General features: G+C 38.2%; 1 protein-coding gene across 2 annotated transcripts in view; it reads left to right on the forward strand.

Annotated features, from left to right (window-relative positions):
- LOC108436281 (potassium voltage-gated channel subfamily B member 1-like) overlaps window positions 1-13426 on the forward strand; it is a 68873-nt gene extending 55447 nt beyond the window's left edge. For both annotated transcript variants that reach the window (XM_017712674.2, XM_017712675.2), the window contains exon 3: window positions 8333-13426. In XM_017712674.2, the coding sequence (XP_017568163.1) occupies window positions 8333-10246 (1914 nt within the window). In that variant the 3' untranslated portion in view covers window positions 10247-13426. The remainder of the gene's footprint in view (window positions 1-8332) is intronic.
- Window positions 13427-16335: the final 2909 nt, after the last annotated feature.

Consider the following 16335-nt stretch of genomic DNA (forward strand, 5'->3'; position numbering starts at 1 on the left):
GATACCTGTTTTAAAGATATACTGATAGTAGAGGTGTGCAACGACAATATGTATGGCTATTGTAAAGAGTTACATCACTTTGCTTTTTTGATTATATAATGGGAATTGACAGTACTTTTAGAACACTGGACAACAGATTTTGGCCAATTATATAGAGCCTGTATACAACAGCCTGCACACAGTAACTGCATAAACAACAAAGTAACACGTAGCTGATTGGATGTCAGAGCATTATGTTATTATTCTGTTTTTCGTAGTGCTATTCTTTTTTAATCCCGCGACCCTGACGGAGAAGCGGCTTAGAAAATAGATGGATGGATGGATGGATGGATATTCTTTTTTAATGTAGTACTAATGTAGCACTACACATTTTGTCCAACCCAATAGTTCAACTAAGAAAAACTGAATATCACGATACATATTGTGACGTAATCCAGTATTGTGACTTCTTTTTTTCTCCCACCTTTACAATCTTGATATATTACGTACAAAACCTAGTGATCATCATAAAGTTTCAGATTGTAACCATTTTTATAACTATTCACAATTACCAACATTTAACATAAACAATCCACTACCTGGTTTGCCATATCAAAGCATCATTATATAAATTAAAAGGTGCTGAAGATGGAATTTAACAAATATATGTGATAGTTAGGTCAAATCTGGAATCTGTTCTTTTAACTAGCTTATAATAAGATTTCCTTTCTTATAGTATTTATTTATTTGCATTTATAAATAAATCATTGTAAATGTGCCTAAGACTTCTACACAGTGTGACGCACGCACACACACACACACACACACATAAACATATATATATATATATATATATATATATATATATATATATATATATATATATATATAATAGTAATAGATATTATAATGACATTATAAAATTATATATTATATATAATTATTTAGTTAAATAGTGTTGTATTCAATAGTTTGGTTGCGCTTGGTAAAATTACATGTTGTTTATTGGCTGAATTTAAAATATTAGGAAAAAAGTGAACATAAAATGTAGCCTATGTGAAAGGTGCATTTTGCATTATGTTACATTTACACTGATCAGATATAACATTATGGCCACCTCCTTGTTTCTACGCTCATTGTCCATTTTATCAGCTCCATTTACTGTATAGGTGCACTTTGTAGTTCTACAGTTACAGACTATAGTCCATCTGTTTCTCTGCATACTTTGTTATCCATTTTTTCCTTGTTCTTCAGTGGTCAGGACCCCCCATGCCCCTCACAGAGCAGGTACTATTTGGGTGGTGGACCATTCTCAACACTGATGTGGTGGTGGTGTGTTAATGTGTGTTGTGTTGGTACAGGTGGATCAGATACAGCAGTGTGTTTGTAAAATCAGAGACAGTAGCTCATCCGCTGCTGCACAGTTTGTGTGGGTCATCCACTAGTCCTTCATCAGTGGTCACAGGACGCTGCCCACGGGACGCTGTTGGCTGGATATTTTTGGTTGGTGGACTACTCTCAGCCCAGCAGTCACACTGAGTTGTTTAAAAACACCAGCAGCATGCCTGATTGGTGTATGTTAAATATTTCACATTGTGTAACTTTGATGTCACATATTTTTATAATTATGTCATTCATGTGATTTATTGTGTATTTTTTTACAAAAACTTTTTTTACCAAGTGCCATGGTAAATATTCTACTGCTATAGTTGTTTTGAAATCAAGAGTTTGTCCACCCTTTGTTGCAATAACAGCCTCTACTCTTCTAGGAGGACTTTATACTAAATGTTGCAACACTGCTGTGAAGATTTGATAGCATTCATCCACAATGTGACCTTAGTGAGGTCAGCTACTGCTGTTGGATGATCAGTTCAGGATAACAAAATCTAATCCAACTCATTCAAAGGTTACTGGAGCTCCATCACTCCAGAGAAGGCAGTTTCACTGCTGAACAGCCCACCGCTGAGGGGGCTAGCTGACGCTTGGCACTAAGCAAGTGACCTGAAGCTTATTTGCTGCTGAAGAGCTGTCTGGATACTTTTAGCCATATAATATATATATATATATATATATATATATATATATATATATATATATATATATATATATATATATATATATATATACATAAAAGGTATAACAATACCTTTAAATACAGTCTTGTCCCAATCAGCCTTGCATGAGAGCAGTATATGAGGTAATATCTATTACAGGTGACATGTTTAATCTTACATACATAACAAAGACCTAAAGAACACTAGAGAACACTCTGCACTTGAATGATAAACAAAGTTCCATGTACCTCACATACACACAAAACCATCTCCATACATAAGCAGACAAAAGCAGGGACCTATTTGTATAGTACTCCCTCCACTTCACTGCATTTGATGAAACACATTTCAGTGCAGACGCACAGTGCTAAAGCAGATACAAGAGGCTCATTATTCACCTCAGCACACAACAGAAACACACGCACGCAAACCATGTACCACTCCCTGAGCTGCCCCACAGAGGCTGAAAGAGCCAGGATAAGCAGGGTTTGTTTGGCAGTGCTGCGTGTCTGGGACAGCTTCCTCCTCTCTTCTCCTTCACTCTCAACAATGCTAACCTTGAGATGAAGGAGAAGGAGAAGAGGAAGAGAGGAGAAGTTGCCTCCCCCTCTGCCCTCAGGTCCTTCATGTACCCATAAGCAACATCTCTCCCTTTCTCTCTGTCTGTCATATAAACGCACACACACCTGCAGAGTGCAGCAGTGGCCCCAGGAGGAGATGAAATATTCAGGTGGCCTCAGAGGGGTTGGAAAAGAGGTCTGGTCATGGTCTAATTCCAGACACAGCCAGACAGTAGTGTGTTCATGTGTTTGCACTATCCTTTTACTTTGTGTGTGTGTGTGTGTGTGTGTGTGTGTGTGTGTGTGTGTGTGTGTGTGTGTGTTATAAATCTGCTTTTACATGTTACGTCTGAGCTGCTTTTTTGCTTGATTTGCATATTTCCTTCTTTTTTGTCTGTTTCCTTTTCTCAGTTATGGCTTATTGACAGCTACACATTCTTTCAGACTCATATTATGGAGCTGTCCTCTCACAGTGGACACAAACACTGTGAATCAAAAGTGAACCTTGCTTTTCTCCTCTCTCTCAAAGATGAAAAGTACTGATGTTTTGGTGGTCTCCCAGGTCTTCAATGGTTGTTAGGATTCACTTTTTTATATATCTTTTAATAATTTTCTCGAGAGAGAGAGAGAGAGAGAGAGAGAGAGAGAGAGAAGTGTGTATGTGTGTGTGTGTGTGTGTGTGTGTGTGTGTGTGTGTGTGTGTGTGTGTGTGTGTGTGTGTGTGTGTGTGTGTGTCTATTGAAAATATCTAAACTTAAACAAAATTTTAGAACCCTTTTGTTTAAAAAAAAAAAACACTTCACAAAGACTATTTTATTTTTCCTGGTATTGCATTTCCTAAAAACTCAGGACATTTCTGTCATGAAAATCCTATGAACAAGCACATAAGTGCAGGCCCTCAAGCAGAAGATGTGAGCAGGTGCCCCGAGACACCAGTGCCTCTCAGCACCTCTCCTGCATATTCCAGTTACCTACTGCACCAGCAAATTTACACACACACAACCCTCTCTCTCCGAAAACACTCTTCCCCAAAATTCCCTGTTATTTCTGGGCTGCTCTGCATACTCTACCCCTGAGCCTCCTGGACTTAGAGTAGGTGGTTTTCCCTCTGGTCTGCCGAATGCAGATTTTTGACTTCATAATTCATGCATTTCTGGCAGTGCTCAGCTCAATCACATGTAAAAATCCTATTTGATAACAGGAAAATGTGAATGTGTGTACATTGTGTCTGTATGTGTGGTCTCTATCTCCAGAAGCAGATGATAAGAGCATTTCTACCTGGCACTGCTTCCCACAGTCCTGTGTGCGCTGTGGGTTTCTCATTGGCCTTGGCTGCTATGTGTCGCATCTGTGTGTCATGCTACATTAGTCATAATTTTATCATACTGAGCCTGCTCCAGCCTCCACACACATGAGACAAGATCTCCATATTCCATGTAATATAGAATGAGTGACATCAGATGAATGTAAATGGGACCCCAGACTATTTTCTGCTGTGATAGCCTTCTCATTAGATGTACCGACCACTATTTTAAATTCCCGTATCAGAGAAGGTGACTGGAGTTTAATTGGAAAACCTTTGTAGACGTTTTTTTTGCTGATTTAAACTGTCAGAATCTTTCAGAAAAACCATTGTATGCAATGAATACAAGGCACAAGGGCCCATATCCCAGATTTTTCTTGCATTCTATTTTTTGCCCTGAGATTTACTCTCAAAACAGACAATATGACATTTTAACATGATCGTTTTCTGACCTCTGATTATTCCTTACAATTAAACTGGCTTTTCTAATTTTTCTAACTGTGTCTACAATATGAATAGTTCTGTTGGTTGATAAATGTGCTAGTTTTGCGATATCACAGAAACAATGAATTCGAAAGAAGTTGTTTATGCAGCTTAATTTCCATATATGGACTGTGTAGTCTGGATAGTGGACACATTTCTAAAACTTTTTTTTTCAACTTGAGCTTTTATTTAAAATAAATGCAAGAAATTGTTGGATTACTATGATATGGTTCTTTCTACTTGGGGGGAATGTACATTGGGATTGGGTTTTGATTTGATATCTATCATGAGTGAATGCCATATATTCATGTTATAATCCAATTTAATATTGCTTACATCTATCAAGTGCTGTATGAGCTGAACTGCAGCATGTGCCATAAATAGTCCTGTTATACAGAAGTATCTCCATTCAAGACAAAAAAGTTATTTTTTCAAATTAGACTAAGCCTAAGCCTAGACCAAGTAGGATTTTAAAACACCATTGGCATTTTAGTTTCGTTCAAGACTAGGCTTAATCAATGTCTGAAAAAACAGTCCAAATGTATTACTGTTAAAGAACAATTACAGACATTATTTAAAAAGTTCATCTTGGACAGTTAAATTACTTTTTCACTTATTAGGTTCAATGGGTTGAGGTTCCCTATGGTGCCATTAGCCTTAATAAAATATGACAATATCACTGTGTCTATTTGCCATCACACTGAGGGGGACTTGAGCACAGAGGAAGCACTAATTGAGCTGTGGCCTTCGTAGTCCTTGCTGTTTTTTCTTTACGCCTCTCTTAGGATAAATCCAAGAAATATTGCAGTTTTTCAGCCTTATTTCTATCTGCTCCATCTTTATCATACAGTCGATGACCATGGACAATAATTCCAGCATGTTTCCAAGTACTTAGAACCGAAACCCTGTGACTGAAAGCATACTTACAGTAGAAGACTGCAGGCAGTTGCATTAGCACAAGCTCACTGGTCTGAGTCTCTAGTCAACAGGTTTTTTTTCTCATAGAAAAGTAGGTCGATATCATTGTTGGTGGTAATCGACCATTCAATACAGATGGGGCAGATAGAGATTAAAGAGGAATTTAAAGACAAAAGCCTAAAAAATATAGTAAAACAAGATCTCAGGCATCATACAATTTATTGGACCATTCTGTGTAATACCTTTCCTACAGGGAGGTTTAAGTGAATTTAAACATTTGGGTCCTATCATCACTACTATAAACAGTTCTAACTTGCTAAGTTTATCTAGAATATAAGATCAAACCACTCTGAATGATGTACATTTTAATGGCTTAATATACAGAAATACCTCTTTAAGTTTTCTCTTGATGTTGGAGTATTCCTTCAATAGCATTTGAGTCTAAGTTATCCTATAAATATCATAAAAGCCATGCAGGGGCATAAGAACAGACCAGAAACAGGTGATCATGGCAGAGTGTATTTAAATATAGTGAACATAAACCTATGTTCATCTACATAGGTTTCTACATCTATCTACATTAATGTAGCTTAACTTACCCTTCTATTAAAAGATCAAAGTCGAGAAACCTTTTTGAAAGTATTCCTACTAACCATACCTAGCTTCCAGTGATGGCTAGGGGTAATCAAATTTCCACTTGTTTCCACTCGTAACCATTAAGCAACCATTAAATAACCAATTTCCTTTAGAAAGCAGACGCATCAGGTTTTAATGCTAATGGTTCTAAAGATCTTTTTTTTTTTCAGCAGGAATCAGAGACATTTCTTTAAGAAAACCAAGAAATCTACCCTGTGTGTTAGCGTTAGCATTGCTAACATTTCTATAAGGCTGTCTCCCTCAAGGCCTACCAGACCAAACTGGCTTTGACTACAAAGAACAGGAGTACAGAGAGGAAAAAAAAGTGATGCGAGAGATGTGGAAAAAGAAAAGGAGAGAAAAAGATAATGAGTACGAGACCAAGTGAGGGAAATAGAAAGAAGTACAGAGAGAAGAAGGAGAGGAACATAGGCAGTGTGTTCGAGACTGTGTGTCGCAGCTCATCTCGGAGGAGTCAGCGCCTGTCAACAATCATAGCCTCCTGCTGTCACGACAAACACCAACAAGTGGCATCTTCGCTATCCAATCATTCCACTGCCACATCCACACCACTCTAGTCTCACTGTCAGTCAAACGCACATGCTAGGCTCTGTGCCATAGCTTGTTGCCAAGGAAACACCACATCAGAAAATGCAAGCTTTGGGTTTCTCTTAGAAGACTTCACTTCTGTCAGCATTGTCCTGCTCCTGGCTGTATGGCTTTCATCCTTTTTCTTTTTTAATCTGCCGTTTTCATTTACTGTATATTCTCTCAACTGTACAACAGCACTGTAGCACGATAATCCTTTTCTTCGTATCAATGCACTTATAAAAAAAGTCTAATAGACAAGTTTTAGAACACTTTTTATAGTACACCAAATGTTATGTTTATTTCAGTTTATCAGTGAACTTCAAACTGCTGTAACGTGATACAAGATTGATACTGTAGGTCACTAGGGATGCAAACTTCTTTTGACTGATAGCCGACTGTCACTATTCAGTGAAAAATGGTTAAATGGCAAGCCCAAAATCAAGGACATAACCCATCAGAATGTTCATCGTAAAATGGGTAGTTCCAGTCCTAAAAGCTGACAGGATGAGCCATGACTGAGGCCAGTTTAATCTACTTGATACATGCATGCTTACAGGTACATAAGGTTGAAGTGTGTTCCTTGTAGGGCTGAAGACTATAACATGTTCATATAACTGAAAAATAAAAAGGTGACAAAATGACTAGAATAAAAAACATACCAAAAAGTATTATATATACATTTGAGTGAGCTTTACACATACAAGAAATACCATTTTTATGGGGGAATTCTTTTAAAAGACAAATGCAAATATAGCATTTTGGACTAAAATATTGGTGTGCACCAAGTTCTACATACTAAAGTTCTATTTCATATTCATTACTATCCCAAGTTAAAAGGAGCATAAATGCCATGACCAAGGATAGCTTTGGCTCAGTGTACTTAAATAGGTTTCAAAAATCCCTTACCATCCTTTGCTGTATAAATAATTTTACACAGCCATGTGCAATTTCCTCACACCTCTGTGCATCACCTCAGAGAACATGGACAAAACATTTGGTCTTTCTTATAGAATGTTTGCTCTCAGAATGGTACATGATAGCATGTTGTCGTGCAATCATTCTCTCAAAAAGTGACTAAGACTACTCTTTTTGCTGCACACTTAATTTGCTAGTAGGCCTTCTGAAACCTCCTGCCTATTGAACCCTCATGCACACAATTCAAAAATGTTCCTAAACCTGAAGGAAATACACACCTATTAAAATAAGAACTTTGTTTATTAGAAATCAAATTAAAATTAATTAACATTAATTGGTTAAACATTTTAGCATTGGTCAAACCACGGATTGTCAGTTAATGGTTATTTTATCATTTAATCCTTCATGTATTCTATATTCTCTAATTTGGCTGAACTGCTGTAGCTCTATACAGAAGAAGAAGAAGGAGAATTAGCTCAATAAGTGGATCATGAATAAGTAATATGTCCCAAGCATCAGCTTCACAAAAAGACTCTTATTATTAACTCCAGTCTCCTTTGGGTAACTCAATGCTGATTTGAAAGGACATTTCATATCACCACCGGAGCAGGAGGTAACAGATCTTAAAATACTGAAGAGCACACTCAGATGTGATGTTTCTCAGTGAGCATGCCAGGCTGTAAACAGGGCCACCAGATTTTATGATGATTACCTCAAAATCGGGGAATAAATTCCATGATGCAACACCATGGTTATTTTCACATGCAGTGCTATATTTGAGATGCAACTAGTTGAAACTGCTTTGAAATTTCTGGAATGGAGGTGGCATTGTTATATTCATGGTTTATCTTCTGTAATACTGAATCGTTTTGGTTTTGACTGTGTTTCCACAGGTCTTGGCCATCATCTCAATCCTGTTCATTGTGCTTTCCACCATTGCCCTATCTCTCAACACCCTTCCAGAGCTACAGGACATAGACGAGTTTGGACAAGCAACAGACAATCCTCAGCTGGCCCATGTAGAAGCAGTCTGTATCGCTTGGTTTACCATGGAATACATTCTTCGTTTTCTGTCCTCACCCAATAAATGGAAGTTCTTCAAAGGCCCACTCAACATTATCGACCTGCTAGCCATCCTCCCATATTATGTCACCATTTTCCTCACTGAGTCTAACAAGAGTGTGCTGCAGTTCCAGAACGTGCGGCGAGTGGTGCAGATCTTTCGGATAATGCGAATTTTGCGAATCCTTAAATTAGCTCGTCACTCCACTGGACTACAGTCACTGGGATTCACGTTACGGCGCAGCTACAATGAACTGGGCCTGCTAATCCTCTTTTTGGCCATGGGCATCATGATTTTCTCTAGTTTGGTATTCTTTGCAGAAAAAGATGAAGAAGACACAAAATTCAAGAGCATCCCCGCTTCATTCTGGTGGGCCACTATTACCATGACTACTGTAGGCTATGGAGACATTTACCCTAAGACTTTATTAGGAAAGATTGTAGGTGGTCTATGCTGCATTGCAGGAGTGCTTGTCATTGCCCTGCCCATTCCTATCATTGTAAACAACTTCTCTGAATTCTACAAGGAGCAGAAGAGACAAGAGAAAGCCATCAAGAGACGAGAGGCTCTGGAGAGGGCCAAGAGAAATGGCAGTATAGTGTCTATGAACATAAAGGATGCATTTGTTCGAAATGCAGAGCTCATGGATGTGGTGGTGATGGAGAAGACAGAAGAAAATATGGTGAAGAAAGAAAAAGTGCAGGACAACTGTCACACTTCACCCACCCGCTGGAAATGGACACCCAAACGCACCATCTCTGAGACCAGTTCCAATAAGTCTTTCACGGGGAAGGAGCAAGGCTCTCCAGTTAGAGCTACCAGTCCATCCAGCCCACAACACCTCAACGTCCAGAAGCTGGAAGAGATGTACAGCAAGATGGGTAAGACCCAATCCCAGCCAAACTTGAACAGTAAAGAGCGAGGCCCATTGTCTAAATCAACCAGGAGGAAGGATGAAATGGAAATGAGAAGTATTCCTGCAGACAGAGCACCCACCACAACTGAGGGTGTGATGGATATGAGAAGCATGTCAAGCATTGACAGCTTCATCAGCTGTGCTACAGATTTTCTAGAGAGCTCAAGATTCTCACACAGCCCTATCTCAACCCAACCTAGCAGAGTCAGCACCAATCCAGGATTGGAGACCACCCTTGAACATGAGTCCATGAAGAATCCTGTTGGTCCACCTAAGCCTGGGCGAGCAATGTTCTCCGACAGCCCCCGAGGTCTACGAATCAGCAATCCCTTAAAGTCAAGATCCCTCAAGGTCAACTTTTTCTCAGGAGAAGCAACGTGTCCTACTGTAGATTCAACCCATGGCGGAGGTTCTGTTGCTCTCTCAGACAGTTCTGCCATTTCTGAACGCTCCATAATGAGCCCGGAAGTGTCTGTATACACCACTGCCAGCAGCAAGACCCCTCCCAAGACTCCTGAGACTCTGGTACCAACTGTTTTCACATTTCACGATGCGTCGATCAGCAAATACATTGACGCAGATACAGATGACGATGACCACCTTCACGATGGACCAAGTTCTAGTCCATCTGAGCGTCTCTTAGGCAACACCAGCCCCAAGCTCAGCAACAGCTCTCACCAACGAGGAGTAAACCACCTAGAGCTATCCCAGAGGATGCTGGGACAAAACAGTCTGTTCTCCTTGGAGGAGCGGTCAGGGGGTGGACAAGAGAACCATGTGATTTCAGGAGACAGAGGGCGCTCTAAAACAATAAATGAGAATAATTAAAACAGGGAATGTAGCCCACAACAACTGGAATAATGAATGGTGGCAAGGGTAACAGAACACTGCTGATGGGAACTTAACCTAACACTATTCCAAATCTGAGCAAAACACATGCACCATAACAGCTGCACTTCCATGAATATAGAGTACTCAGTAGACACTTTAGGATAAACTCTTTAATCAGTTTGCTGCTTGAGCCAGCAAGGACAGTTTTAATAAGAACTATAAAGAACATTTGCTAGAGACAGAATCAAAGGATGTTTGACAATGACATGATGATGGTTGACATTTTCCAAACCCAACCCCAACTGTTTTCAGTCCCACACTATAGAATTAGGTACTTATTGAAGCCATTCTGTGTAATGAGCAATTTCACAGTTTTTTTTCCCAAGGATGAATCTTCCTCAAAACTGGCCTTAGTTTTATGAGTCGACAGTATGTGTTGTCTTTGCGAGTGTGGGTGTGTGTGTTTAAGCAAGAGGGAGTGCATGAATACCAGAGAGAGAGAGAGAGAGAGAGAGAGAATGAGCAAGATATAGAGAGACCAAAACAGTGAAAGAGAATGTGCGAACAGCTGACATCAGTTTCCCAACAGACGCATCGTCTCGTGTGTACACATGCTCTCTGTTTTCAATACAACCTTTTTTCTAAAAAAGACAAATGAAATATTTAAGTTTGCTTGATGTCCCTTCTCCTTTGCCTAATGTCTCAGAAACAGTCCTCTGTGCAGATATGGAGGTGCAGTGCTTTCAGAGGTTACAGCCACTGTGATTCACCGTCTTTGGTCAGATCATATCACAGCCCATGTGTTGGTCGTCAAATTGACTTGTTTGATTATGTGTACAGCTCCAATCTCTGTTTTATTTGTTTTTCTCTTTTATTTATGTGACGGAACTCAACTGCTATAAAACAGGCAGTGGAATCATCTCCATCATTCAACAGAACCATGCTCCTTCGTTGATTGACGGATACCACTCAACAAAAACAGCCGAACTGAAAGGACAGCCTGAAAACACTTTTTCTTTCCTTTACAGCATTCAGGAATGAAAACTGTTGATTGTATAAAGAGCAATGTTGGAAGTGATATACTGTTCTAAATTATAGTTAGATACTTAAGCTCTGGTGGATTACAACATACTTTGGTGTGGAACAAAGAAAAAAAACAATGAAGGAATCAAAAATGTATATTTTTAAAATATTTTCTAAACGATGGAACTTAGATGAATAAATTATGCTACTCTCTTAGTTTTGCATTTCAATATAAATAGTATAAAATATTTATTTTAAAGGGATTGTATTTACTAGATTATTTGGTGAGGTAATCTCTTTGTATTGTTTGCTACTGTCTCCTGGTCTATATGTTGTGAAATACTTCTGTCTTTTTATTCATTTATCCTTTGTACGATAAATGGAGCCAAAGAGTTGTTCACTAATATGGCTGACACTAACGATCCCCTTTAAGGGGAATTGTACCTTTTTTTTCTTTTTTTTTTGCAAAAGTCAATCACTAAGGTGTAACTCATTCAGAGAGGTTTGAAAAGGCGTATTGTAGAGAAAATTTACTGACTCAAACTTCTTTACAGTGGTGGTGATAGGACCCAGGGGTCATGATGTCTACAATGCATATATATAGCCATTTTTTTGATAATAATAATAATAATAATAATAATAATAATACGGCTTCTTTGGGTACTATTATGTCTTAGATTGCCTTGCAAGTATTTTTACATTTTAGACCAAAACTATCTCCAAACTATCATAAAACAATGTCAGGCATCAGGCAAAGGTTTCATAAACATTAAATGTTATCCCTTCCTGTGATACATCTTTCAGAAGTATTAACCTACTGAATGCTTCATTCCTATCACCACCACTGTGAACAATTCTGACTCAGAAAGCTCTAGAATGGAGTATTTCACATCGAACCACTCTGAATGACTGTTTACAAGTGAACCATAAAACGATGCAGGAATTTTAAGACATTGGTGGAATTCCCTTTTAACACCCTTTAACAAAAGTCAGGGCAGGACTCAGCAGTCTTTAAAGTAAAACTCTGGAGCACCCCAAAGCAGCTAGAACTATGTGTTGCATAGACTTTGTTTTAGGGAGATTAAAAATATATATATATATATTTTGATATTTTTGTTTACCTTACATGTTGAATAATTGATGACTGCCACATAATAAGGAACTTTTCAAATGAGCATACTTGCCACTTTCATGACACATTAAAACACAGTTAAATGCTCAGAGATTCAGCACAAAATCACGTTATATGTCAGATCTGCAGCAAATACTGCCCTGCCTTAGATTGCCAGTTAGACGTACTAATAATAGCAATGGGCGTTTGCTGTCTTAGAAGCCATATTACATAGAAATGCACCAACATGCAAAGTGAATCAACACTCCACATGCAAGTGTGGACATTTATAAGCACACAAACATTCTTGACACCATCTTGACACAGCGTGGGCTGCAACTACAACTCAATTAACTTCAGTGCACACTAGGAAAAGAGTCTTTGAGACTGCAACTGTCTTAGTGTCCTACCTGCCCCAGTGTGTGACAGATTCAGGTCACATCCATCTCATTCTATTGATCCAGCTCTCTTGTGCTCCCCATCACATGAAAGATTTACTGCCAGACATACTGAAGCCATTAGCACGGGTGCTAATTGCTACTGAGTTAACTTACAATCGCAGATCAGTGCATGACCAATAGCTCGACACTAAGCTGATCACTTGCTATGAGTGGTTTTGCCCAGGCTGAATCTCTGTGAACAGGCTGAAGGCATTTGATATGTAGAAGTCATATGAAATTTTCAAGATTCCACTTGTGCATGAGTCAGACAAAAATAGGACAGACTTTCACAAAGAAAATAAGAAATTATTTAGATGATGCTGTCCTGTTTTCCTCTTTGGCTGTTGACGTTTCTACATTAAAAGAGGTGGATACTTCGCCTGTTTGTCTATGTTTACATTGTCTCTATGTCTGTCTACATCACTTTGTGTCCTCCTTTCATGACATTTGTTTTGGTAGATCTGTTTGTCCGAGGGCCACAAGAGTCTAAATGAAAGGTACACGTTCAGCAAGGAATAAAAACACCGAAAACTGGGCTATAGGTGTTGTGAAAGTGCAAAGTGCACAGAGAGAGAGAGAGAGAGAGAGAGAGAGAGAGAGAGAGAGAGAAAGTGAGAGAGAGAGAGACAGTGAGAGAGAGAGAGAGTGAGAGAGATACTCCAAACAGGTATAGCAAAGCTCTGACAACACAGTTTCCATGGTGATAGCTGCACCATCCAAAACAGTCTGGCACTGACAGCCTGTCTGGCCTACTGAGCAAGGAACGTTAGTCAGACTCATGTAAAACTCAACACTATTATCCCTCATGAGCAACACAGGCCACTGCATCATGTTACCATTTGTCCGCAAACAGACAGTGGATGCAAATAAAATAAGAGAACAAGCTGAAACACTGTGTGCTGCCTTGTCTGACCTTCTGTGCTTGCTCATTACAGTATGGTACTAATGTATTATGATCAGACTGTGACAGGACAAGACAAAGGAGATGCTGGATTCATTATTTACAGAGTCCTTCCTTCTATTAAAAAAAGAATGAAACCATCTGAAATACAGAGGACATAACTTATACAGCTGCATCAAGCTTGAAAAGGTAATGTAACTATCCTTTAACACCACAGTCATTTTCAGCGTGCCTTTTTTTCTGAGACTTCAATGAAAAAAGCTGCGATGCAGGTAATGTCATTAAGAAGATATGATGGCTGCAGTTTGGTGAATACGAAAACTATTAAGCTTACATAAACATAATATACTGAGGTATGGCAGCTTTCAAGAAAAGAGAGGAGTATCTGTAGAATTTGACTGTTGCTTAAAAAAAAAAGAAAGGAGGAAATCCAGAAAAAGGTATCAAGCCTTACACTGAACTGTGCTGAAACTTTTTTGAAGGCACATGTGTTTCACTGAATTTTATAAATAAGTCAAGTCAAGTCAAGAGGCTTTTATTGTCATTCCATCTGTGTACAAGTACACAGTGAAGTGAAATTACATTCTTCCAGGAACAACACGATGAGACAAGGAACAAACAGTACAAAGTGCGAATGTGCAGACATCATGTGTAAAAAAAAAAAAACAATAAATAGAATAAATTAAACAGACATTAGACACAGTAAACAGACAGGACAGCACTGACACAGCACTCATTCTGGACACGAGAGGGGCATGAACATGTTTCAAACGCACCAACAAAAGTCCCTTATGTGAACATTTTTTTTGTGTGTTTTTAGGACACAAATTTACAGCAATTTAAACTCGTCAGGTTTGTTTGGATAGCCCCCTATAAATCCCCTAAAATATATAAGTGTTCAAATCATTAATAAAGAATCTGGTTAACAGTGGTAGGGATAGGATTTGCATCAGGGTTAAGTGTAGGACCAGGGTTAGTGTCAAGATTAGGTTTTGGGTTGAACTTAAGGTAGTGGTTAGGAACAGGGTCAGGGTTAGGATTAGAGAAAATTCTGTTGAATTCAATAGATATTTAGTTTAATTTATTATAAATGCAATTTAAGCAGTCATACAGTGTCTACAGAGCGCTGTCCAAATGAAGTGTAATACTATGAAAATGTTTAGTTTCCTATCTGGCTTGTATTTCTGTAAATTTCCTCAACTGCCAAAGTGACATAAACCCTCCCAGCACCAGAACCATCTAAGGCCGCATTATTGGTCCTTGCTTGAAAAGTATAGTTCTACAACGCCCTCATGTGGCGTGCAAAAGAAACTATATACAGAGAGCATAAGTGTGATATAGCGGTGCATTTAGCACATGCAAAACTCTTTTACCCTCCCTTGTGACTTTAAAATACTTATATCCACATGGTTGAAGCGAGATTAGGTCTGACACAGAGTTACTGTTAGGGTCCTAATAATGTGTCCAAAAATGCAATAAATGGTTACTAAATGGTTAAATGGTTATTAACAATAATTGTATTACTTTATTGTGCACATTATTAGGAACCTAAAATTATGTAAAACTTCACATTTTTGATTCTGAGATCAAGATTCAACAAAATCTTCGCTAATGTATGTATTATGTGTGTTACTTTATGTCTTGTACTACACAGCTTGGTTCTCAGTTGGTAACTTTTCCATGACAGTAATCAGACCTACAACAAAAAAGCCTGCAAACACATAGGATATAACACTTGATATTATATATTATGAATCATTTCAAAGAAGTTATTCAGTTACTCTGAGGGAATTCAACCAGATTTTGGTCACTGCCAGTGAAATGAAAGGCCTTCAGAAGAAGGTGAGGGCCATATTTTTGATACAACTATAAATTTAGATCTGAAGGATAATATTTTGTTTTTTGGATCAAATCACACCTTTAGAATAAAGTCAGAGACCCCTTAAAGTCTTTTCTAAATACCGTTCAGAAAAATGAAGCACCAACGTTTGGTGTCTCAAACAAATGAACATACTATAAATAATAAGATAATTAATTAATATTGATCATATTGATTACATGTTTATTTATTTATTTATTTATTTTTAAATTACTAAAAAAAAACAAAGTTCAGACCAACATATTATCAGACACCATAAAGAATATGTGAACAGTACAGGAGGATGAATACCTAGATATATACATACACTCACTCTCTCTCACTCTCTCTGTCTCTCTGTCTCTCTCTCTCTCTCTCTCTCTCTCTTAAAGGAATAAGTCATTTTGACAGGGTTAAAAATGTGAGCCAGTAAGTTGGACCAGAAGTCATTCGCTCTCCCACACTGAAAGAATTGGTGAGTCAAAGTTTCCTCAGCAGATCCACAGAAGGAGCAAAAGCCATTTATATATAAACACATTTGTAAATACCAGAATTTACAGTGTATATTTTATGTAAAATTTTGACATGAACTTCTTTGATCTCATTGTACATACAGTATTTATGAGGCAAAAGCCACGCCCTTTTCCAATTATATAATAATAATGATAATGATATCCTCAATAAAGGGCATCCAATAAAACTTACCCCTAGGGGAAGTTTCTTCTTTGTTGAAGAATATATTGAATATGTTTA

The sequence above is a fragment of the Pygocentrus nattereri genome, chromosome 26 (assembly GCF_015220715.1).
Source record: "Pygocentrus nattereri isolate fPygNat1 chromosome 26, fPygNat1.pri, whole genome shotgun sequence".
Lineage (NCBI taxonomy): Eukaryota > Metazoa > Chordata > Actinopteri > Characiformes > Serrasalmidae > Pygocentrus > Pygocentrus nattereri.